The sequence below is a fragment of the Pelophylax lessonae genome (assembly GCF_965119305.1).
Source record: "Pelophylax lessonae genome assembly, chromosome: 9".
Lineage (NCBI taxonomy): Eukaryota > Metazoa > Chordata > Amphibia > Anura > Ranidae > Pelophylax > Pelophylax lessonae.
Genome location: NC_138776.1, coordinates 270,339,597 through 270,364,575, shown reverse-complemented (window position 1 = coordinate 270,364,575; position 24,979 = coordinate 270,339,597). Strand labels below are relative to the sequence as shown.

General features: G+C 46.0%; 3 protein-coding genes across 3 annotated transcripts in view; all 3 read left to right on the top strand.

Annotated features, from left to right (window-relative positions):
- LOC309564464 (uncharacterized protein) overlaps nt 1-24,979 on the top strand; it is a gene marked incomplete at both ends in the record, with an annotated part of 826,241 nt that overhangs the window by 512,508 nt on the left and 288,754 nt on the right. The window contains 1 exon segment of the mRNA XM_082269094.1: nt 1,551-2,975. Within this exon segment, the coding sequence (XP_082125220.1) occupies nt 1,551-2,975 (1,425 nt within the window).
- LOC309564045 (uncharacterized protein) overlaps nt 10,392-24,979 on the top strand; it is a gene marked incomplete at its 3' end in the record, with an annotated part of 140,480 nt that continues 125,892 nt past the window's right edge. The window contains exons 1-2 of the mRNA XM_082268670.1: nt 10,392-10,468; nt 24,176-24,290. Coding sequence (XP_082124796.1) covers nt 10,395-10,468; nt 24,176-24,290 — 189 coding nt within the window. The 5' untranslated portion in view covers nt 10,392-10,394. The remainder of the gene's footprint in view (nt 10,469-24,175; nt 24,291-24,979) is intronic.
- LOC309564049 (uncharacterized protein) lies at nt 13,885-17,273 on the top strand (the record flags this gene model as incomplete). Its single annotated transcript, XM_082268674.1, has 5 exons — nt 13,885-13,980; nt 14,108-14,242; nt 14,374-14,452; nt 14,569-14,666; nt 16,269-17,273. The coding sequence occupies 5 exons, from the start codon at nt 13,885-13,887 to the stop codon at nt 17,271-17,273; spliced, it is 1,413 nt and encodes a 470-aa protein (XP_082124800.1).

Here is a 24,979-nt window from a genome sequence, read left to right as displayed (position 1 = left end):
GGGAGGCAGCGGTGTGGGACCTCTGCAACTGATTACTGAACACAGATATTATGAGTCCTGACCTCTGCACTATATACTCTATGTTGTACATTACACACTCCTGACCCCTGCACTATATACTCTATGTTGTACATTACATACTCCTGACCCCTGCACTATATACTCTATATTGTACATTACATACTCCTGACCCCTGCACTATATACTCTATGTTGTACATTACACACTCCTGACCCCTGCACTATATACTCTATGTTGTACATTACACACTCCTGACTTCTCCCCTCTACCCACTGCTATATATACACATAATATGGATTCTCTTTTATTACACCCATTTCCTACCAGCTCAACATTTTATATCTGATGAACTGATTGGAGGACAGACTTTTACATGGTGATAATAATGTGATAACATCCTCCAACTTTGGAACCTTAAAGTGGATTTCCGGCCACAAAAAAATATTTTCAATAAACATACCCCCGGGACAGTCAGGGCTAGTACATTCCACAATGGATAGCCTCTGATCTGTCCCGGTTCGCACTTACCTGCAAGAAGAAATACTCACTTTTAAAATTTCTTCTCCAGCGTTGCCATCTCTGATGTGGGCAGCTGAAGCCAGCGTGATCCTCTTCTGTGTCCTCTTCTCCCAGAATGCGCCTGCACCGGCCCCTCTCGTCACTTCTGGTGCGGCGCTGCATTCCTCCACAGCTTCTGGGCATGCCCAGAAGCTGTTTAGCAGGGAATGCGGCGTCGCACCGGAAGTGACGAGCGGGGCCGGTGCCGTCGCATGTTTCCTGGGAGCGATGACGTTCAGCTCCCAGGAATCATTGCAAATTGGAAGTGACGGCGCGGGCCGCGGCCGCCGAGGGAGGAAGTGGAAGAAAGGTGATTCAATTTTTATACAGTAACAAGGTAAGTAAAAAAAAAAAAAAAAAAATCATAACTATCCATTTCCTTTTCAGGTGATGAAAAGCAATCGGATGGCCACAAAATCGATTATGTCGATTTTGTGGCCGGAACTCCGCTTTAAACAGAAAGTTATAATGAGGGAGGAGTCAGTAACCCAATGATGGTGGTCTTCAGAATCAGTCCAGTCTTCATCTTGGTTGGCTAGAGGATCCAATCTGCTGATGTCTAGTAATAATCTTTGTATTTCTATTTTAGTACATGGACGGGAGATGAGGAAAACCTCAGAGGATTGTCTCACTTTGTCTCCAGACTGTAAAGTAGAAGATGAGGACATCACACAGTATAGTCCAGGAGAAAACCCGGCTACCTCAAATGTCCATCCGGCACCACACATTGTAGATGGACCATCGTATTCCTCTTATCCTGAGGAACCTCAGACTGTGAGGGACAGTGCCGGACCATCGTATTCCTCTTATCCTGAGGAACCTCAGACTGTGAGGGACAGTGCCGAACCATCGTATTCCTCTTATCCTGAGGAACCTCAGACTGTGAGGGACAGTGCCGGAACATCGTATTCATCTTATTCTGAGGAACCTCAAACTGTGAGGTATACTGTCGTCCTTCTAACAGATAAGAGGTTTCCCTGTCCTGAGTGTGGGAAGTGTTTCAATTTGAAAGGCAATCTTAATGTTCATAAAAGATCTCACACGGGTGAGAAGCCGTATTCCTGCCCTGAGTGTGGGAAATGTTTTTCACAGAAATCCCATCTTTCAGTACATCAGAGAACTCACACGGGAGAGAAGACATTTCCTTGTTCTGAGTGTGATAAATGTTTTTCAAGGAAGTCCAGTCTTTCTGTACATCAGAGAATTCATACGGGAGAGAAGCCGTATTCCTGTCCTGAGTGTGGAAAATGTTTTGTACAGAAATCATTTCTTATCACACATCAAAGATCTCATACGGGGAATAGTCCAGGAGAAAACCCGGCTTCCTCAGATGTGCATCCTGCACCACACAGTGTAGATGGACCATCGTATTCCTCTTATCCTGAGGAACCTCAGACTGTGAGGGACGGTGCCGTCCTTCCAACAGATAAGAGGTTTTCCTGTTCTGAGTGCGGGAAGTGTTTCAATTTTAAAGGCAATCTTAAGAAGCATAAAAGATCTCACACAGGTGAGAAGCCGTATTCCTGTCCTGAGTGCGGGAAATGTTTTTCTCAAAAGTCCCATCTTTCAACACATCAGAGATCTCACACAGGGGAGAAGCCGTATTGCTGTCCTAAATGCGGAAAATGTTTTGTACAGATTTCAAATCTTATCATACATCAGAGATCTCACACAGGGGAGAAGCCATATTCCTGTCCTAAGTGTGGAAAATGTTTTGCACAGAAATCAGTTCTTGTCACACATCAAAGAACTCACATTGGAGAAAAGCCGTATTCCTGTCCTGAATGCGGGAAATGCTTTTCACAGAAGTCTCATCTTGATGGACATCAAAGGACCCACACGGTTGAAAAGCCTAATCTCTGTTCTGAGTGCGGGAAATGTTTTGTAAAGAAATCAGATCTTGTCATACATCTGAAGTCTCACACGGGGGAGAAGCCATTTTCTGCTCCTGAGTGCGGAAATTTTGTTGTACAAAAATCAGTTCATGTTACAGGTCAAAGGACTCATTCAGGGGAAAAGCCACATTCCTGTCCTGAGTGCGGAAAATGTTTTTCACTAAAGTCCAATCTTCACAGACATCAGAGATCTCACACGGAGGAGAAACCGTATTCCTGTCCTGAGTGCGGGAAAAGTTTTTCACAGAAGTCCTATCTTTACAGCCATCAGAGATGGCACTCGGGTGAGAAGCCTTTTTCCTGTTCCGAGTGCGGGAAATGTTTTGTACAAAAATCAGATCTTGTCACACATCAAAGGTGTCACTCGGGGGAAAAGCCGTATTCCTGTCCTGAGTGCGGGAAGTGTTTTGCACAGAAGTGTTATCTTTCCATCCATCAGAGATCTCACACGGGGGAGAAGCCGTATTCCTGTGCTGAGTGCGGGAAATGTTTTTCATTTAAGTCCAGCCTTTCTGCACATCAGAGATCGCACACGGGGGGAGAAGCCACTTTCCTGGTCTGACTGAGGGAAATGTTTTACACAGAAGTCCAACAGAAATGTTTACAGACATCAGAGGTCATAGACGGGGGAGAAGCCATATCCCTGTCCTAAATGAGGGAATTGTTTCTCATTGAAGTCCTGTCTGCCTGTAAATCAGGGGTCCCACACAACCCTTGAGGTGTATTAGTGCCTTGAGTGTGGGAAATGTCTTCTATATGAATGTTGGTTGACATGTGGGGAAGAAGCACACCCTGATATACACCTCAGATATACTCCATGGCTGATCTTCATCATGTAAGAAACACTTCATAAGGAGTTTAGAGATCACCAAAGACATGGATGAAGTGTTGTCCCGTGTTGGCCATTGATAGCAGGAGAAAAATAAAAATGGAGTCCTTACCTTTCATTGGCTGAGTACATTTTGTGCGGGAAGATTTAGAGATCTGGTTTGAAATAATGTGTTCATCGAATGTGACACGCATTTGGCCAACCATGGCAAAAGGTGATTTCCTATAATGGTCAGTTCCATCTGGTGGTCTATAACATAAATATAAGAGTCTGGAGTAGAAATGTCCCGAACTATTCGCCGGTGAACATTGCTTGTTTGCGTTCGCCGCGGCGGGCGAACATATGCGATGTTCGGTCCGCCCCCTATACATCATCATTGAGCAAACTTTGACCCTGTACCTCACAGTCCAGCCAATCAGCATACCCTCCCTCCCAGACCCTCCCACATCCTATAAAAAAGCAAGGACAGCATCCACCTTAGATTCATTCTGAAGCTGCAGAGTTAGTTAGAGCAGGGAGAGGGCTGCTGCTGCTGCTGCTGAATTGATAGGGAAATCATTAGCTAGGACAGTGTTCTGTGTCCGCTCCTGCTGTAAGGACAGCGTCCTGACAGCACCCCAAAAAGCCCTTTTTAGGGCTGGTATATCAGTCTGCTTTTATTTTTATATATATATATATATATATATATACATACAGACTGTACTGTGTGCACACCACTCATATCGGGTGGCACAGTACCTTGCAGATAAAAAGGTCATTTAGTTTTTACCCTTTAATATAATTGCAGTTGCCTGCCAGTGTGTGTCAGGCCCACTGACTGAACTGTGCCCACTGCCCACCACTCATATAGGGTGGCACAGCACCTTGCAGATAAAAAAAAATAATTTAACTCTTCCTATAATAAAAAATAAAATTCATCCAGAAAAAACAGGAACTGGCTTTTTCATTGGAATTTCAGTAGCGCAGGGATGGTGATAACCTCTTACCAAATAAATAGGATGATAACATATACCAAAATATATGAATCAGATGTGATAAATATAAGCATAAAGTCATAAATACATAAAAGCATGAAATCACATCAATAGGAGTCCATAAAGTCCATAGGTATAAAGTGCATAGAGCAATGAAAGTGCAAACATGAAGGATCACAGGTGCGACTTATGGGGACCACCCTTGCTTGCCACCACCACCACCACCACAGTGCAGGGAGAAGTATCTAAAATTCAGACTCACTATAAATTTACCAGGAAATCTTCCAGAGGAGTCTTTGCAGCACAAATCGGAGATCTGGAGGAAATGTGATTTTACTATATGCTGTTGTTGCCTAGTCCATGAGAGTGGTTAGGCATAGGCGTCTGGTGAGTCTTCAGATCTATACTGAAATGGACCGGGTAATGTGTTAGTATCTATACTGGTATGGACTGGGTAATGTGTTAGTATCTATACTGGTATGGACTGGGTGATGTGTTAGGATCTATACTGGTATGGACTGGGGAATGGGTTAGGATCTATACTGGTATGGACTGGGGAATGTGTTAGGATCTATACTGGTATGGACTGGGTAATGTGTTAGGATCTCTACAGGTATGGACTGGGGAATGTGTTGGTATCTATACTGGTATGGATTGGGGAATGTGTTGGGATCTATACTGGTATGGGCTGGGTGATATGTCAGGAAGGACAGGATGCCACATCATTTGATGGAAATAAAAATTATCATCCATTTTGCTGAAATGTCATTGCAGACCTCAGAATGGTCCTCAGTAGTGTGTATGGCCCCCACGTGCTTGTATGCATGCCTGACAATGTCGGGGAATGCTCCTAATGAGATGATGGATGGTGTCCTGGGGATTTTTCCTCTCAGATCTGGACCAGGACATCACTGAGTTCATGAACAGACGGAGGTGCAACCTGGCGGCGTTGGATGGACCAAAACATAACGTCCCATAGGAGTTCTATTGGATTTAGGTCAGGCGAGCGTGGGGGCCATTCAATGGTATCAATTCCTTCATCCTCCAGGAACTGGCTGCGTACTCTCACCACATGAGGCCAGGCATTGTCATGCACCAAGAGGAACCCAAGACCCACTGCACCAGTGTAGGGTCTGACAATAGGTCCAAGTTTTTTATCCTGATACCTAATAGCAGTCAGGGTGCCATTGTCTAGCCTGTAGAGGTCTGTAGGCCCCTCCATGGAGATGCCTTTCCAGACCATCACTGACCCACCACCAAACTGGTAATGCTGAACGATGTTACAGGCAGCATAATGTTTTCCATGGCTTCTCCAGACCCTTTCATGTCTGTCACATGTGCTCAGGGTGAACCTGCTCTCATCTGTGAAAAGCACAGGGTGCCAGTGGCGGACCTTCCAATTCTGAATTTCAATGGCAAATGCCAATCAAAGTCCACGGTGCCGGGCAGTAAGCACAGGACCCACTAGAGGACGTCGGGCCCTCAGGAAGTCTGTTTCTGATTGTTTGGCAGGAGGTCATTTTGTAGGGCTCTGGCAGTGCTCATCCTGTTCCTTCTTGCACAAAGGAGCAGATACCGGTCCTGCTGATGGGTTTAGGACCTTCTACGGTCCTGTCCCTCTCTCCTAGATTAACTGCCTGTCTCCTGGAATCCAGGGAATGTGATGGGGAGATGGGATTATTGGGGGGGGGGAGTGATGTGAGGGGTCTGTGATGTGCAGGGGGGGGGGGGGGGCTGAGAACATTGTTGTGATGTGAAGGATCTGAGCCTAGGTTTACATCACTGCTACCTGTGTTCTGCATGTAGGCCGTTTTTAGATGCAGAAACGCAGAAAAAGCAGTCCCTGACTCTCTTTTTAAATTGCGCTGCACCAAGCTGGTTCGGCGGTCACAAAAATGTGCAGCTTTTGTCCGATGCTTCAAGGTGCCATAAGGTATCAAACATGCAATTCCGACCTCTGCTAGAAGAAAATGTAAGTGACTGGACCTCTGTGAATTCTAATTCAATACCCCTCCTCTATAGGGTCCAGGTATGGCCTCATGCTACCAGTAGTGACACTGACCCCAGCCAAATGCAAAACTAGTGAAAAACAGTCAGAAAAGATGAGTAGGGAAAAAAATGTCAGTGGCCTCCACCTGTAAAACCATTCCTGTTTGGAGGTTGTCTCATTGTTGCCCATCTAGTGTACCTGTTGTTCATTTCATTAATACCAAAGCAGCGGAAACTGATTAACAACCCCCTCTGCTACCTAACTGACCAGATCGATATTCCAGGAGTTTCATTGACTTGATGCTCTACTCCGGGGGTGTCCAAACTTTGGCCCTCCAGCTGTTCAGGAACTACAATTCCCATTATGGTTAGTCATTTCTGTGAATGTCAGAGATTTACAATGTCTCATGGGTTGTGTAGGTTCCGCAACAGCTGGAGGGCCGTAGTTTGGACACCTCTGTGTTCCTTTAATTTTTTTGAGCAGTGTATTTGAATAATGTGTGATCAATCTCCAATAAAAAGGTCCATAAAGACATGGATGAGCCAGTTTTGGGTGGGTCTGGGAAGGCTGGCCACAAGGTTTAGGAGTGTCTATGGGAATGTCTGACTGTTCTTCCAGAAGCACATTTGTGAGGTCAGGAACTGACATTGGACGATGTATCAAATGTGGGAACAACAAAATTTATAATGAAGGTATACTGGACAGTACAGAAATGGCTAGAGAATATTTAAAATGAACCGGCACACCAAGAGCAGTTTTGATAAAAAGCATAAAACATACTGCGGGCAGACCCATCACTATTGTCCACTCCAGATCTTCGACACCTTCAAAGTAGCGCAACAGGCTGGCTACAGAGGAAGCAAGTCCTTTCTTATCTACGCACCTCTCTTAGACATCCGTGGGGACCCCTCAGGCTTTGATACGCCTTTGCTCCAAGACGACCCCCGCCACACACACTCTTTATCCCAACTGTATCGGGGTACACCTTCCTAAGCTACCCACATACACATATGTTTGGGGAAGGGAGCTTGGATGAGACATCTCCCTTATCGACTGGCGAAAATGCTTTGCTCTGCCTCATGCACTTTCTCCGACCACTAAGGTGCAGGAGAAAGGGTTTAAGCTTCTGACTAGGTAGTATAGGTGCCCCTCCATGGTCAAACATGTTAATCCGCTCTTGTCGGATGCTTGCTGGAAGATGCATGTCATCTTAGGGTACGATGCTCCATATATGGTGGGAATGCCCCCCAATCAGGGGTAGACTGGCAACCTTCGGCCCAGGGGGAAAGTACAAACCAGAAGCCCATGGTGCAGCAAGTTGGCCCCACTCCCACTATCTCTCTTCCCGGCCTCCTCCTGATCCCCATTCCAGGCTGAGGCTCCACCCAATGTACTCTCTACTCACCAGCCAAATCTGGGTTCCTGACCTGGCCAGCAGGAGGTGGTTGGGGGGAGCTGCGACAGCTTAATCTGGGCTGGCTCGGGGGAGGAGAGTCTCCAGTGTGGCATGGAATTGGCCTCTGTTCAGACACAGTTTACACCATCCATGCTGGGGGGGAGGCCTGCGCACTGTCCTTGTCTTTATCCCGCACTCAGTAGGTCAGCGGTGGAGACTTTTTACTTCTCTTCACCAGAAATACTGTAGGCATGTCTGTGGCAGAAACGATGCAGCCTTTTTACGGAGCATCAGAGCGGCCCAGGGGGCTATCGCCACCCTGCCCCCTGGCCCAGTCCTCCCCTGCCCCCAATCCATGGGTTCTGGGGAACGATTATACAGTAGCTGTGTACTGCAGGCTTTAGGCTATCACTGCACTGTTACTATTACGCCGGAATTGGCCCTATTGTCACTAATTCCGGGCTTTTTCAAATCTATTAGGAAGGTGTTCTTTGACATTTCCTGGCAGCAACCAGGACGGTGATCCCAAGACATTGGAGGACTTCAAACGTGCCTTCTAAGCTCGAGTGGGCCTTGGAGGTAGATGGGATCAGAGACCTGGAACGTCTGTTGGCTCGGGAGGGTGGTGGAGAGGAGCGATTCTCCACCGTTTGGTCCACCTGGGATGTATTCCGGTGCTCTGACGAATTTAAATCCTGGACTGGGGGATCCCTAACCCCAGGAGCTGGTGGGTCGTAGTGGGGGGGGGGGCGCATAACCAAATAACCCCCCTCTTTCCTTTCTTTGCTCTATCTCGCTCTCTCCTCTTATTTCCTTTCTGCATAATACTGGCCTGTGTACGCTGATATTTACCAATGTCACTTTTTCCTTCACTTGACACACAATCTCACAGAAAAGAGGAAACAGTCAGATTTGTGAGCAAAAGCCCTTTACAGGCAGGGACCCCGGGCCCCTTTCATTGTGTAGCAAAGTCCAGAGCCCAGCCTATATCCCCGTGGCTACTGATCCCAGAACCACCTCTTCAGGCATTGCCAACTCACCTGACTGCAGCTGCTCCTTTCATTAGCCCTCCTGGCTACTTCCCACAGTCCTCCCAGACTGTCACACTCACCAGCCCACCCTGCTGACTTCTTCTGGAGAGCTCCCAGATGTGCTGACTCTCTCCTGCTGTCCTCACACTTGCTCCCGTGCATCCAGGACAGGACTCCTCTGAGTATTATAAGAGTACCCCTTCAGCACCCCCCCCCCCCCCACACACAGACTAGGGGCATCCTCAAGAGCCACAAACAGTCTCCTCAGCACTCAATCTCCATCTTCCACCCGACTGCAGGACCCATGAGTATTTATGAGGTGGCCTGCCTCTTCCCAGTCCATTTTGCTGAGGATTGGCTAGGCCCCTCATGAATACTCCAAGCAGCTCCTCCCACCCATTGTTCTAGGAGTTTCTCCAAGGTTCCAGTAAGTAGGGATAGGTACTGAACGGGGTTGCTTTCTGAGTCATCCAGCCTCCCTGAGTCACTCAGCCCTGACCAAGATTCAACCCAGCCTGACTGTCACTCAGCCAAGCTAAATTTTCCTACACTAACAAACCTATTTACATTCTAGCACACTAGAGGGTGCTACACACTTTTTTCCATTTAACTTTATTGCTTTCATATAAGGAACCAATAACCCCCTATGTGATAGGATATTGTCATGACAGGTTGTCTTTAATGAGACATCAAGAGCCTATAAAAACAGATGTTCACTGGTCTCCCTATACCTTCTACATCGCAACATCTGCCATGCCGGGTCCAGTCCTGCAGGCAACTAGCTGAACATGGTGGGGGTAGTGACCAATGGGAGAAGGACCCTCTTATAGCAGTGGTCAGTGTAGTGGTCCCTTACATAGGTGACCAATGGGAGAAGGACCTCCTTATATCAGTGGTTAGTGTAGTGGTCCCTTACATGGGTGACCAATGGGAGAAGGACCCCCTTATATCAGTGTAGTGGTCCCTTACATGGGTGACCAATGGGAGAAGGACCCCCTTATATCAGTGGTCAGTGTAGTGGTCCCTTACATAGGTGACCAATGGGAGAAGGACCCCCTTATATCAGTGTAGTGGTCCCTTACATGGGTGACCAATGGGAGAAGGACCTCCTTATATCAGTGGTCAGTGTAGTGGTCCCTTAAATGGATGACCAATGGGAGAAGGACCCCCTTATATCAGTGTAGTGGTCCCTTACATGGGTGACCAATGGGAGAAGGACCTCCTTATATCAGTGGTCAGTGTAGTGGTCCCTTACATGGATGACCAATGGGAGAAGGACCCCCTTATATCAGTGGTCAGTGGGAGAAGGACATTCTTACATTGTCATCAGTGGGAAGACTGCCCCCCCCCCCCCTTACAGATCATTGATGTCAGTTGTTATTGAGAGACAGAAATTGTTCATTGCTCATGGAACCCCTAGAAACCTTTGGAGGAACCCTGGCTGAGAAAGGCTGGACTAGGCAGTAATATATTTCTCTCCCTCTTGGTGGGAGTGGAGATGACCCATCTATAAGGATACACAGTACATACACACACAGCACAAGGCCGTGTTCTCACTACGAGACAGTTCTCTGGGCTGCAGTTCCTCTGAGCTCCACAAGGTGGGGATCTCACATCTACAATAAAGATAGGATGTCTCTATGGAAAACAGGAAGTGATGTCAGGTACAAACAGGAAGTCTCTATGGTAGACAGGAAGTGATGTCAGCTACAGACAAGAAATTCCTGAGGTACGAAGTGCAGAGGTTACATTGCAGAAATTGGAAGCAGAGGAGGTAATAAGATCTTATTTTCTATTTACACCCAGTAACCCCCCCCCCCCCCCCGTCATGTCCGTCCTCTTCCTCCATAGTCACTGTGACTTCTTTTATCTCCAGCAGATGATGATACACACAGATATATTGTGCAAACCTAGATTAACCCACTCAGGGTCAGAACATTCTCTTAATTTTGGAGATGTGTCACCTTTTCGCCTAATCAGTCTCTTGTAATGAGGGATGAGATTTGGACTGGGGTTGTACTGAAGTTGGCACTTCAGTAGGCACACTTCCACACCCATTCTTCGAAAGATACACACCCCTCCCCCACACCTGACTACCTCTGTCATGTACCGTGGACTTCCCCCCGCCCCTCCTTCAGGCCGGGACCGGCATGGCTGATGGAGCGGAGGATAATCGGTTCTTGGCCCTCCCCTCCGGTGAGTGGACCCAGAAGAGATGAGCACGAGGGATCACCGGCAGAGGGAAGGAGGTCCCGATTCCTCTATAAAGATCATTAAATCGCTAGAGGGGTCATCAACAGGAGGAAGGAGGTCCAGATTCCTCTATATAGATCTTTATATCACTAGAGGGATGACCGGGAGGAGGAAGGAGGTCCTGATTCCTCTATATAGATCTTTATATCACTAGAGGGGTCCCCAGCAGCAGGAAGGAGGTCCTGATTCCTCTATATAGATCTTCATATGAATGGAGGGGTCCACAGCAAGAGGAAGGAAGTCGCAATTCCTCTATATAGATCTTTATATCACTAGAGGGGTCACCGGCAGAAGAAAGGCGGTCCTGATTCCTCTATATTCATCTTTATATCACTAGAGGGGTCACCGGCAGAAGGAAGGAGGTCCTAATTCCTCTATATAGAACTTTATATCACTAGAGGGGTCACCAACAGGAGAAAGGAGGTCCTGATTCCTCTATATAGATCTTTATATTACTAGAGGGGTCACCGGCAGAAGGAAGGAGGTCCTGATTCCTCTATATAGATCTTCATATCAATGGAGGGGTCACCATCAGGAGGAAGGAGGTCCCGATTCCTCTATATAGATCTTTAAATCACTAGAGGGGTCACCAGCAGGAGGAAGGAGGTCCTGATTCCTCTATATAGATCTTTATATCACTAGAGGGGTCACCAGCAGGAGGAAGGAGGTCCTGATTCCTCTATATAGATCTTTATATCACTAGAGGGGTCCCCAGCAGGAGGAAGGAGGTCCTGATTCCTCTATATAGATCTTTATATCACTAGAGGGGTCACCAGCAGGAGGAAGGAGGTCCCGATTCCTCTATATAGATCTTTAAATCACTAGAGGGGTCACCGGGAGGAGGAAGGAGGTCCTGATTCCTCTATATAGATCTTTATATCACTAGAGGGGTCACCAGCAGCAGGAAGGAGGTCGTTCTGCATCTGTTTGGAGTACAGAGGAAGGAGTGCAGAACTGCGGTTACAGCTCTTATACGCTATATGAGAGCTGATTGGAGGAAATTACCCCACCCCCTCCACATAGGCAGAGAAACAAAGGAACATGCAGAGCTGTAGTCTGAATAGATACACTGTGTTCTTATCTCCCCGTCACAAATCTTATCTCGTGTGTCAGGAAAACTTCTCAAAAGTGACTCCTGCTGATAACCAAGGAAGGAAGCACCAGAGAGAAACGACGCTCAGAGCTTTGGGGAGAGAGAGAGAGAAGTAAACAGTACAGATACATGTGCTTAGTTCAAGGTTCATGGCTGAGGTTTACATCCGCTTTAATCTGTCCAGTTTGGAGAAAAGAAGGGAAAGGGGAGACATGAGAGAAACCTTTAAATACATCAACGGGGTGAGTAAGGTCCAGGAGGGCGGTGTTTTCAATAGGAAACCAAAATCAAAGACACGGCCTCCAACTGAGTGAACAAGTGGAAAGTCCAAAACTAATCTTAGAAAGTATTATTTTACTGAAAGGGTAGTTGATTCTTGGAATAAACTACCAGCAGAGGTAGTGAGACAGTCAACAGTAAATGGCTTCATACATTCCGGGGGACAAACATAGATCTATAGTCAGGCTATAAAGTTAACGTAAAAAAAGGGGCGGGCTTGATGGACTACTCTGTCTTTTTCTGCCGTCACTTTTCTATGTTTCCCTGTGCAGCAACTGCTCTCCCCCCACTATCTCCCTGTGCAATAACTTCTCTCCCCCTACTATCTCCCTGTGCAGTAACTGCTCTCCCCCCCACTATCTCCCTGTGCAATAGCTGCTCTCCCCCTACTATCTCCCTGTGCAGCATCTTCTCTCCCACTACTATCTCCCTGTGCAGTAACTACTATCTCCCTGTGCAGCAACTGCTCTCCCCTACTATCTCCCTGTGCAGCATCTTCTCTCCCCCTACTATCTCCCTGTGCAGCAACTGCTTTCCCCCTACTATCTCCCTGTGCAGTAACAGCTCTCCCCCCTACTATCTCCCTGTGCAGTAACAGCTCTCCCCCCTACTATCTCCCTGTGCAGCAATTGCTCTCCCCCTACTATCTCCCTGTGCAGTAACAGCCCTCCCCCCTACTATCTCCCTGTGCAGCCACTGCTCTCCACCTACTATCTCCCTGTGCAGCAACTGCTCTCCCCCTACTATTTCCCTGTGCAGCAACTGCTCTCCCCCTACTATCTCCCTGTGCAGCAACTGCTCTCCCCCTACTATTTCCCTGTGCAGCAATTGCTCTCCCCCTACTATCTCCCTGTGCAGTAACAGCCCTCCCCCCTACTATCTTCCTGTGCAGCCACTGCTCTCCACATACTATCTCCCTGTGCAGCAACTGCTCTCCCCCCTACTATCTCCCTGTGCAGTAACTACTCTCCCCTACTTTTTACCCGTGTGGAAACTGCTCTCCCCCCTGTGCAGTAACTCTTCCTCTCATATGAGGTCTCTCTGCCTTTGTAGTATATTGATGGAGGTGAATGCTTTCAGTACTCACTGTTTACTGCACAGCAAGGTGATGGCAGGCTGCATACAAATGGGGCTCCAATAACTTTTCAACAAAAGGTATACACCCATTGGTTACATTTATTCCCTCTAGTGTTCTCCAGAATTGTTGTATTGTATCTCTTCTTACAATGATATACTCTATGTATTTCTTGTGCTCCTCAGCTCCATCTAGTGGCCCCCAATGTGGTATTTCACTTTAATAAAATAAGATTTGTAAAGAGAAAAACAAGAAGAATGCTTGTAATCGCAGTTTGCACACAACAAATACTTATACAGAGTTGCTGGATGAATGATTATGCAATTTCTTTTTATAAATAGACGCCTAAGTAACCCGATCTACCTGTTCCAATTCCCACTGGGGGCAGCCGGAATATTACCCCCCCCCCCCTTATATCCCCATCCTAACATTGTACACCCAATACAGTCCAAATAATTCTCCACTATCCATCTACAGAGAATCCCGCTTCATGACCACATCACTGAGGATGGAGGAGGACCGGAGTCACATGACTGAGAGGATACTAAACCTCACCCTGGAGATCATCTACCTGCTGACCGGAGAGGTGAGGAGGATTCTGGGAGGTCACATGACATCACTCTTATCTCTATTAATAAAACACAGACCTAACCAGAGAGGTGAGGAGGATTCTGGGATTCTAACGTGATATTCCTATTGGTTCTCCAATACAGAGATGTCCCCTTCTGAAGTCAGGTGATCATATGACCATCACAGTGCCTCCAAGTGACTCCCTAAAACCTGAGAGACACAACATGCAGAAGATTCTAGAAGTCACCAAGAAGATGATGGAGCTGCTGACAGGAGAGGTGAGCGGTGCTGGGAATTCTGGGACATTATCCAGTAACAGACAAGGGATGTGTCTGGATGGTAACTGTATCATTGTGTGTGTCAGGTTCCTATAAGGTGTCAGGATGTCACTGTCTATTTCTCCATGGAGGAGTGGGAGTATTTAGAAGGACACAAGGATCTCTACAAGGACGTCATGATGGAGAATCAGCCGCCCCTCACATCACCGGGTAAGAGGAGACTTTATTGTAAAGGAGAGAGCAGTACGGAGGCTCCACCTAGATCCCCCATCATCTGATAAACACATAGAAACAATGTATTCAGTCAGTGTGTGTGTTTCCTACAGATGGATCCAGTAATGGGAACCCACCAGAGAGATGTCCCCGTCCTCTGTATTCCCGGGATTCCACACAGGAAGGTCACACCATCCCTCACCATCATCAGGTAGGTGAGGAACAATCACTGATAGTTATGATTTATACAAAAGCAATGAATATATACAAACAATATCTTATTATATTTTAGAGTGGAAACCTCAGGGAGGATAATATTGTTAAAGAAGAGTATAAAGAGGAGGATGAGGGTTATGGAGTGATGGAGGAGTTTACAGAAAGACACAAGGATATGATGAAGCCACCTAATACCAGAAACCCACCAGAGAGATGTCCCCGTCCTCTGTATTCCCGGGATTCCACACAGGAAGATCACACCATCCCTCACCATCATCAGGTAGATGAGGAACAATTATTGGTAGTTATGATTTATACACAAGCATGTTTGTTAAAATAAATATCTTATTATATTTCAGAATAGAAATCTCGGGGATTATAATATTATTGTTAAAGAAGAGTATAAAGAGGAGGATGAGGAGTATGGAGTGATGATGGAGCCACCTTATTCCAGGAACCCACCAGAGAGATGTCCCCATCCTCTGTATTCCCGGGATTCCACACAGGAAGATCACACCATCCCTCAATGTTTCAAGGTTGGTGGAACAGAACAACTAGGACATGGACTGGTGGAGATAATGAAATTCTTATGTGATGTCACAAGCTAAAGTTTTTATTTTACAGGTGATATTTTCTATCATTCTCTTGGTTTAGAGTGGAGATCCAATCGATATAGAATTAGAGATTAAATCAGAAGAAGAAGAGACGTATGTGAGGGATGATCAGCAGTCTATGGAGGAGGATGGAATAACAGGGACATTTATAGAGGAGGACACTCCTACAGAGATCAGCACAGGTGGGTCATTAACACTAAATACATTCCTCCACCCATACTGCTCACTGATTGGTCCAGAGTACAGCGGGGACTCGGTGATATCAGCCTGTAATACCCTGGTCACTTTCCTGAGCTGTGTTCCCCGTCCTGTATTTCTCTCGGATAATCTTCCTTCTCTGTGCTGCAGACACAATTTATGTCTCTAGACTGGATTTATGGAGATTCTGGGGTTCAGCTGGCAGCAAAATGTTGATTTTTTACCATAGGCGTTGCTGAGTATAGACACCTGGGGTATGTACCTTGGATCTTCTGCCCCAAGCCCAGGTCTAGCAAAATCCCTGACAGAACAATTCTCCCGGGGTTACTTGCTCTGTTATTTGCTGGCTGTGCCGGGTGGAGGGATATCTCTGTATAGTCTCACACCCAAGTCACTGAGTGCAGTCTCAGGAGATGGGAGGCAGCGGTGTGCGACCTCTGCAACTGATTACTGAACACAAATATTATGACTCCTGACCCCTGCACTATATACTTACCTTGAGGGGGGAATTGTAAGATCCTCAGAGACAAAGCTGTCTGATGTGGGCGGAGTCCTGGTTTAGGGGAACCAATCTGCTGATGTCTAGTAATAATCTTTGTATTTCTATTTTAGTAGATGGACGGGAGATGAGGAAAACCTCAGAGGATTGTCTCACTTTGTCTCCAGACTGTAAAGTAGAAGATGAGGACATCACACAGTATAGTCCAGGAGAAAACCCGGCTACCTCAAATGTCCATCCGGCACCACACAGTGTAGATGGACCATCATATTCCTCTTATCCTGAGGAACCTCAGACTGTGAGGGACAGTGCCGGACCATCGTATTCCTCTTATCCTGAGGATCCTCAGACTGTGAGGGACGGTGCCGGACCATCGTATTCCTCTTATCCTGAGGAACCTCAGACTGTGAGGGACGGTGCCGGACCATCGTATTCCTCTTATCCTGAGGAACCTCAGACTGTGAGGGACGGTGCCGGACCATCGTATTCCTCTTATCCTGAGGATCCTCAGACTGTGAGGGACGGTGCCGGACCATCGTATTCCTCTTATCCTGAGGAACCTCAGACTGTGAGGGACAGTGCCGTCCTTCCAACAGATAAGAGGTATTCCTGTACTGAGTGCGGGAAGTTTTTCAATTTTAAAGGCAATCTTGATAAGCATAAAAGATTTCACACAGGCGAGAAGCCATATTCTTGTCCTGAGTGTGGGAAATGTTTTTCTCAGAAGTCCCATGTTTCAACACATCAGAAAGTGCACACGGGGGAGAAGCCATATTTCTGTCCTGAGTGCGGGAAATGTTTTGTACAGAAGTCAAATCTTACCAAACATCGGAAATTGCACACGGGAGAGAAGCCGTATTCCTGTCCTGAGTGTGGAAAATGTTTTGCAGAGAAATCAGTTCTTGTTACACATCAAAGATCTCACACAGGGGAGAAGCCGTATTCCTGTCCTAAGTGTGGGAAATGCTTTTCACAGAGGTCACATCTTGCTGCACATCAAAAGACTCACACGGCTGAAAAGCCTAATCTCTGTTCTGAGTGTGGAAAATGTTTTGTGAAAGAGTCAGATCTTGTCACACATCTGAAGTGTCATAAGGAGAGGCAATTTTCCTGTCCTGAGTGCGGGAAATGTTTTTCACAGAAGTCCAATCTTCGCAGACATCAGAGATCTCACACGGGGGAGAAGCCGTATCCATGTGCTGTTTGCGGGTATTTTTTTACACTGAAGGCCAATCGTGACAGACATCAGAGATCTCACATGGGGGAGAAGCCACTTTCCTGTCCTGAGTGAGGGAATTGTTCCTCACTTAAGTGCTGTCTTCTTGTACCTCAGGGGTCCCACACAACCCTGGAGGTGTATTAGTGCCTTGAGTGCGGGAAATGTCTTCTATATGAATGTTGGTGGACATGTGGGGAAGAAGCACACCCTGATATACACCTCAGATAGACTCCATGGCTGATCTTCATCATGTAAGAAACGCTTCATAAGGAGATCAGAGATCACCAAAGACATGGATGAAGTGTTGTCCTGTGTTGGCCATTGAGCAGGAGAAAAATAAAAATGGAGTCCTTACCTTTCATTGGCTGAGTACATTTTGTGGTGGAAACTTTCACAAAACATTTACAGGTCTGTTTGTTAAAAATTTGTTCATCGAATTTGACACGCAATCGCCCAATCATGGCAAATGGTGATTTCCTATAATGGTCAGTTCCATCTAGTGCCCTTTAACATAAATATGTGAGTCGGGTGGCGTTTCCAGTAGGTGAGATGTGATTTGTAGAAGAATATAATTGTAGATATGGTGTAATTACATGGTATTAATAATACAGAATTCCCAGTTATCAGTCATAGACATTCACCATATTACCAAAAGTATTGGGACGCCTGCCTTTATACGCACATGAACTTTAATGGCATCCCAGTCTTAGTCCGTAGGGTTCAATATTGAGTTGGCCCACCCTTTGCAGCTTTAACAGCTTCAACTTTTCTGGGAAGGCCGTCCACAAGGAGTGTGTCTATCAAAGGGTGAGCCAACTCAATGTTGAACCCTACAGAGTAAGACTGGGATGCTATTAGAGTTTGTGTGTGTGTGTGTGTGTGTATAAAGGCAGGTGTCCCAATACTTTTGGCAACATAGCGTATGTTCCTCTATTAGTATGTGAAAAGGACAGAGCAAGCTCTTGGATAGAGATGGCACCTAGATGCCTTTAAAAGTATCCCATCCGTGTAGACCCATTTCCCACTATCCTGAAGCCTCAAGGAAAGTTCTAGTAATTTTGTCTACAAGAACCAGCAGGGGGCAGTCAGGAGGCCTCAAACTGTCAGCCAGCTTTGATTGGTATCAGCAGATCTGAGGAATACATTTTATCTCTCATAAAAAAGGTAAAATATAAGCGGCAGAGAGATGAAAATAATTCCTTCTGATGTGACACATGTTGGGTGATGTGTACATGGAAATCGGTATTTGTAGCATACGTAGAATCCCAGAGGAAAACACAAAACCATTATATGGCGCCTGATTGTGGCAGGAGGGCAATGATTGGTACTGTCGTGATCGGACCAATGTGCTGGTGTTGGAAATCCTATTCCCAACCCAGTGCTCCGAACCGTTCCTGGGCCCATCCAACTCTGGTCACTTCAGAACACAGAACATTCTGTGGGCTGAGACGGGAACACCCCCCTCCCCCCCTGGGGTTGATTGGCCAATGGCTAAAGTCCAGCCCACATCCATATTCCAATAAGTTGAGAAGCATGGGATATGGACATGGTGATTTCTACCAAGCTGGTTCTCTCTATACTGGGAGAGAAAATGGCCAAAAAGTTAGAGGGGCTTTTAAATTAGGTTAAGGGGGAATACAGATTTAGAACTAGCCAGCGAGGAGCAAGGTTCAGTGGGCATTAATTGGGGCATCAGTGGTAGGGTGTCCAGAGATCCTAAACCCAAGGTAGGTAGAAATCGCAAGTGCAGCCTCATAACATCAAACGAGGATATAGTATGCAACCGGACAAAATTACGAGGTCTGTATGCCAATGCTAGAAGTCTGGCCAACAAGATAGGAGAATTGGAGATGCTAATGTATGAGGAGGATTTTGATTTTGTGGGAATTTCAGAGACTTGGTTTGAAAGCTCTCATGATTGGCTGGCGACCATTCAGGGGTATTCCCTATGTCACAGAGATGGAGATGGTAAAAAAGGGGGAGGGGTATGTCTGTATATCAAGAACGATGTGCAAGTAAATCTGAGGAACGATTTCACAAATGGAGCTAGAGAGGAGGTAGAATCTCTATGGGTAGAACTTCAAAGGGAAGGTACTATGGGGAAGGTAATATTGGGCGTATGCTATAGGTCTCCAAACCAGAGGGAGGAGGGGGAGGCGGGCCTCCTATCACAGCTTGGAATGGCAGCAAGAATGGGAACTGTCATTATAATGGGGAACTTTAATTATCCAGATATAGACTGGGCAGAAGGAACTGCGCATTCATCTAAGGCTCGGCAGTTCCTAAATGTTTTGCAGGACAATTTTATGGGTCAGATGGTGAATGCACCGACAAGAAACAATGCGGTAATAGACCTACTGATTACCAACAATACAGACCTGCTTACGGATGTAGAAATATGGGGCAGCTTATGAAACTGTGACCATAGGTCAATTAGTTTCAGTATAAATCATAGAAATAGGAAACACAAGGGTAAGACAAGGATAATGACTTTCAAAGGAGCCAACTTACCTAAACTGCACTCTTTAATAGACCATATAAAATTGGATAGAACCCTAGGAACAAAAAACATGGAGGGAAATCGGGAGTGTTTCAAGAACATACTAAACAAAGGGATTGGCCAGTGCATTCTGAAGGGGAATAAGTTTAAAAGAGCAAAACTAAACCCTGGGTGGCTAAACTCCAACATAAAAAGCCATATGAAAACTAAAGAAAAGGCCTTCAAAAATACAATGCTGGGGGGTCATTGGCAGCATTCCAACATTACAAAGAATGCAATAAAATGTAAGAGTGCAATCAAGGCGGCTAAAATAGAACACGAGAGACATATAGCGGAAGAGAGTAAAAAAAAAAAAACAAGAAATTCTTTAAGTATATAAACAGTAAGAAAGCGAGACCAGAACATATTGGCCCCATAAAGGATGATGAAAGGAATCTGGCCACAGAGGACAGGGAGAAGGCAAAGGTGCTAAATAATTTTTCTCAGTCTTCACAAAAGAATTGGGGGGATACAGTAACCTAGAATGTAATGTTAACATTAATAACACGTCACAGGAAGTACCGCCATGGTTAACAGAAGACAGACTCCAAACTAAACTTGAAAAACTTAACATAAATAAGTCCCCGGCACCAGATGGCTTACAGCCGAGGGTCCTTAAAGAACTCAGCCAGGTGATAGCCAAATCAATATTCTTGATCTTTATTGATAGTCTACTGACGGGAATGATTGGAAAAAAGCCAACTTGGTACCAATATTTAAAAAAGGGCCAAGATATTTCCCTGGGAACTACAGGCCGGTCAGCCTAACATCTGTAGTCTGCAAGATACTGGAGGGGGTTATAAGGGACCACATACAAGACTTTAGTAATAAAAACGGTATTATTAGTAGTAATCAGCATGGATTCATGAAAAATCGTTCTTGCCAGACCAATCTATTAACCTTCTATGAAGAAGTAAGTTGCCATCTAGATAAATGAAGGCCTGTGGATGTGGTGTATCTGGATAAAGGAAGGCCTATGGATGTGGTGTATCTGGATAAAGGAAGGCCTATGGATGTGGTGTATCTGGATAAAGGAAGGCGTGCGGATGTGGTGTATCTGGATAAAGGAAGGTCTATGGATGTGCTGTACCCAGATAAAGGAAGACAGATGGAGGTGATGTATCTGGATAAAGGAAGGTCTGTGAATGTGGTGTATCTGGATAAAGGAAGGCCTGTGGATGTGGTGTATCTGGATAAAGGAAGGTCTGTGAATGTGGTGTATCTGGATAAAGGAAGGTCTGTGGATGTGGTGTATCTGGACTTTGCAAAGGCATTTGACACCGTTCCCCACAAACGCTTACTGTACAAACTAAGGAAGGTAGTATGGACCATAGGGTGAGTACCTGGATAGAGAACTGGCTCCAGGGGAGAGTCCAGAGGGTGGTGATTAATGGGGAGTACTCGGATTGGGCGGGTGTGGAAAGTGGGGTCCCCCAAGGTTCTGTCCTGGGACCAATCCTATGTCATTTATTTATAAACGACCTAGAGGATGGGATATCCAGCACAATCTCAGTATTTGCGGATAATACTAAACTAAGCAGGCCAATATCTTCTATACAGGACGTGGTTACCTTGCAAGCAGATCTGAACAAAATAATGGGGTGGACAACTACATGGCAGATGAGGTTTATTGTTGAAAAATTTAAGCTAATGCATTTGGGTTTCAGAAATACACCCAAGTTACTCACTAGGCGGTGATCCTCTGGGTGAATCTAAGATGGAAAAGGACCTGGGGGTCCTAGTAGACAAAAAGCTCAGGAATGGCATGCAATGCCAAGCTGCTGCAAGCAAAGCCAACAGAATACTGGAATGTATAAAAAAGGGGATTCACTCCAGAAATAAAGAGATTATTCTCCCACTCTACAAGACTCTGGTCCGGCCACATCTGGAGTATGCCGTCCAGTTCTGGGCACCGGTCCTCGGGAAGGATGTGCAGGAACTGGAGAGAGTCCAGAGAAGAGCAACAAAAATAATTAGGGGAATGGAGGACATCAGCTATGAGGAAAGACTACAAGCACTGAACTTATTCTCTCTGGAGAAGAGACGATTGAGGGGGGATATGATATCAATGTACAAATACTGTACTGGCGACCCTAGCATATGGAAAAACCTATTCAGAGAAAAGGAATACAATAAGACACGTGGCCACTGAATAAAACTAGAGGAAAAGTAGTTTAACCTTAACCAGCGTAAGGGGTTCTTTACTGTCAGAGCGGTAAGGATGTGGAATTCGCTTCCACAAGCAGTGGTATCAGCAGGGAGCATTGATAGTTTCAAAAAACTATTAGATGGGCACCTTTAAGACCACAACATACAGGGGTGCACAATGTACAACATACAGGGGGTATACAATGTACAACATACAGGGGTATACAATGTACAACATACAGGGGGTATACAATGTACAACATACAGGGGGTATACAATGTACAACGTACAGGGGAATACAATGTACAACGTACAGGGGGTATACAATGTACAACGTACAGGGGTATACAATGTACAACATACAGGGGTATACAATGTACAACATACAGGGGTATACAATGTACAACATACAGGGGGTATACAATGTACAACATACAGGGGAATACAATGTACAACATACAGGGGTATACAATGTACAACATACAGGGGAATACAATGTACAACATACAGGGGTATACAATATACAACATACAGGGGTATACAATGTACGGTTAACAGAAAACACACACACATCATAGGTTGAACTGGATGGACTGATGTCTTTTTTCAACCTCACTAATCTTCTGACATGCTTCTGCCAAAGGATAAACTTTGGTGAAGTATTTTTCTGTTTCTATTCTCATAGTGAGTAGCCAATCCGGTGTCTTTTTATGTAACTCTTTTTTCTTTGTATATATTTTAACCACCTGACACCCGTGCTATAGCTGAAAGACTGCTACAGAGCAGGCTTCAAATGCCAGGAGGGTGTACATGGACGTCCTCCCGTTCTCACGCTGCCCGTCCTTGTGACTCGGCTAATCGCAGGGTAAAGGGCCAATCACAACGGGCCCTTTACCACGTGATTAGCTGTCAGCCAATGACAGCTGATGAAGGAAACAGAAACCGGTTATCGTCTTTTATTTTGTATTTTTTCTTCATGCGGTCAGTGTGAAGAAAGGAAGAAAACCGTTACCCGGCTTCTGTTAGAGGGACTTCCGTCCCCTTAGTGTATAAATGTGGTAGTAGCGCACTGCCACCTATTGGTAAAAATAATGATAAAAATGTCATATGAGTACAGTGCTACATGACCGCGCTGAAAGCTGAACCCCCTTATATCATTGGTCAGTGCAGTAATCCCTTTACATTGGTGACCAATGGGAGAAGGACCCCCTTATATCATCATCAGTGGGAAGACTCCCCCCCCCCCCCCCCCTTACAGATCATTGATGTCAGTTGTTGCTGAGAGACAGAAGTTGTTCATTGCTCAAGGAACCCCTAGAAAAATTTGCAGGAACCCTGGCTGAGAAAGGCTGGACTAGGCAGTAATATATTTCTCCCCCCCTTGGTGGGAGTGGAGATGACCCCCATCTATAAGGATATACAGTACATACACACACAGCACAAGGCCGTGTTCTCACTACGAGACGTTTCTCGGGGCTGCAGTTCCTCTGAGCTCCACAAGGTGGTGATCTCACTTCAACCCAGACAGGAAGTCTCTATGGAAGACAGGAAGTGATGTCGGCAACACACAGGAAGTTCCTGAGGTACAAAGTACAGAGGAGACATTGCTGGAAGTGGCAGCAGAGGAGGTAATAAGATCTTATTTTCTATTTACACCGAGTAACCCCCCCCCCCCCCCCCCGTCATGTCCGTCCTCTTCCTCCATAGTCACTGTGACCTCTTTTATCTCCAGCAGATGATGATACACACATATATAGTGTGGAAACCTAGATTAACCCCTTCAGGGGCAGAACATTCCCCCACTTACTTGGCCGGAACATTCTCTTCATTCTGGAGTTGTCGCCTTCTCACCTTAGCAGTCTCTTGTAACGAGGGAGGAGATTCGGGTTGTACTGAAATTGACGATTCGACACCCTTCCCTCGAAGATACTGACCCCTTCTCTCGAACCTGAAACCTCCGCCATGTACCCCGGGCTCCTCTGCCCCTCCTGTAGGCTCGGGATCGGCATGGTGGATGGAGTGAAGGGTGATCAGTTCTCGGATCTCCCCTCCAGGTGAATAAAGAGATGAGAATTTCATCACTTCCAGGCGTCATTCCCCGGTCACTGTGGTCAGGGGAGAAGCTGAGTAATCCCATGCATTTTTTTTTTATAAATAGACCCATAAGTATACCGATCTACCTGTTCCAATTCCCACCTGGGGCAGCCGGAATATTACCCCCTTATATCCCCATCCTAACATTGTACAACCAATACAGTCCAAATAATTCTCCACTATCCATCTACAGGGAAACCCGCATAGATCACATGACCACATCACTGAGGATGGAGGAGGACCGGAGTCACATGGCTGAGAAGATACTAAACCTCACCCTGGAGATCATCTACCTGCTGACCAGAGAGGTGAGGAGGATTCTGGGAGGTCACATGACATCACTCTTATCTCTATTAATAAAACACAGACCTGACCTGAGAGGGGAGGAGGATTCTGGGATTCTAACATGATATTCCTATTGGTTCTCCAATACAGAGATTTCCTCTTCTGAAGTCAGGTGATCATATGACCATCACAGTGCCTCCATGTGACTCCCTAAAACCTGAGAGACACAACATGGAGAAGATTCTAGAAGTCACCAAGAAGATGATGGAGCTGCTGACAGGAGAGGTGAGCGGTGCTGGGAATTCTGGGACATTATCCAGTAACAGACAAGGGATGTGTCTGGATGGTGACTGTATCATTGTGTGTGTCAGGTTCCTATAAGGTGTCAGGATGTCACTGTCTATTTCTCCATGGAGGAGTGGGAGTATTTAGAAGGACACAAGGATCTCTACAAGGACGTCATGATGGAGAATCAGCCGCCCCTCACATCACCGGGTAAGAGGAGACTTTATTGTAAAGGAGAGAGCAGTACGGAGGCTCCACCTAGATCCCCCATCATCTGATGAACACATAGAAACAATGTATTCAGTCAGTGTGTGTGTTTCCTACAGATGGATCCAGTAATGGGAACCCACCAGAGAGATGTCCCCGTCCTCTGTATTCCCGGGATTCCACACAGGAAGGTCACACCATCCCTCACCATCATCAGGTA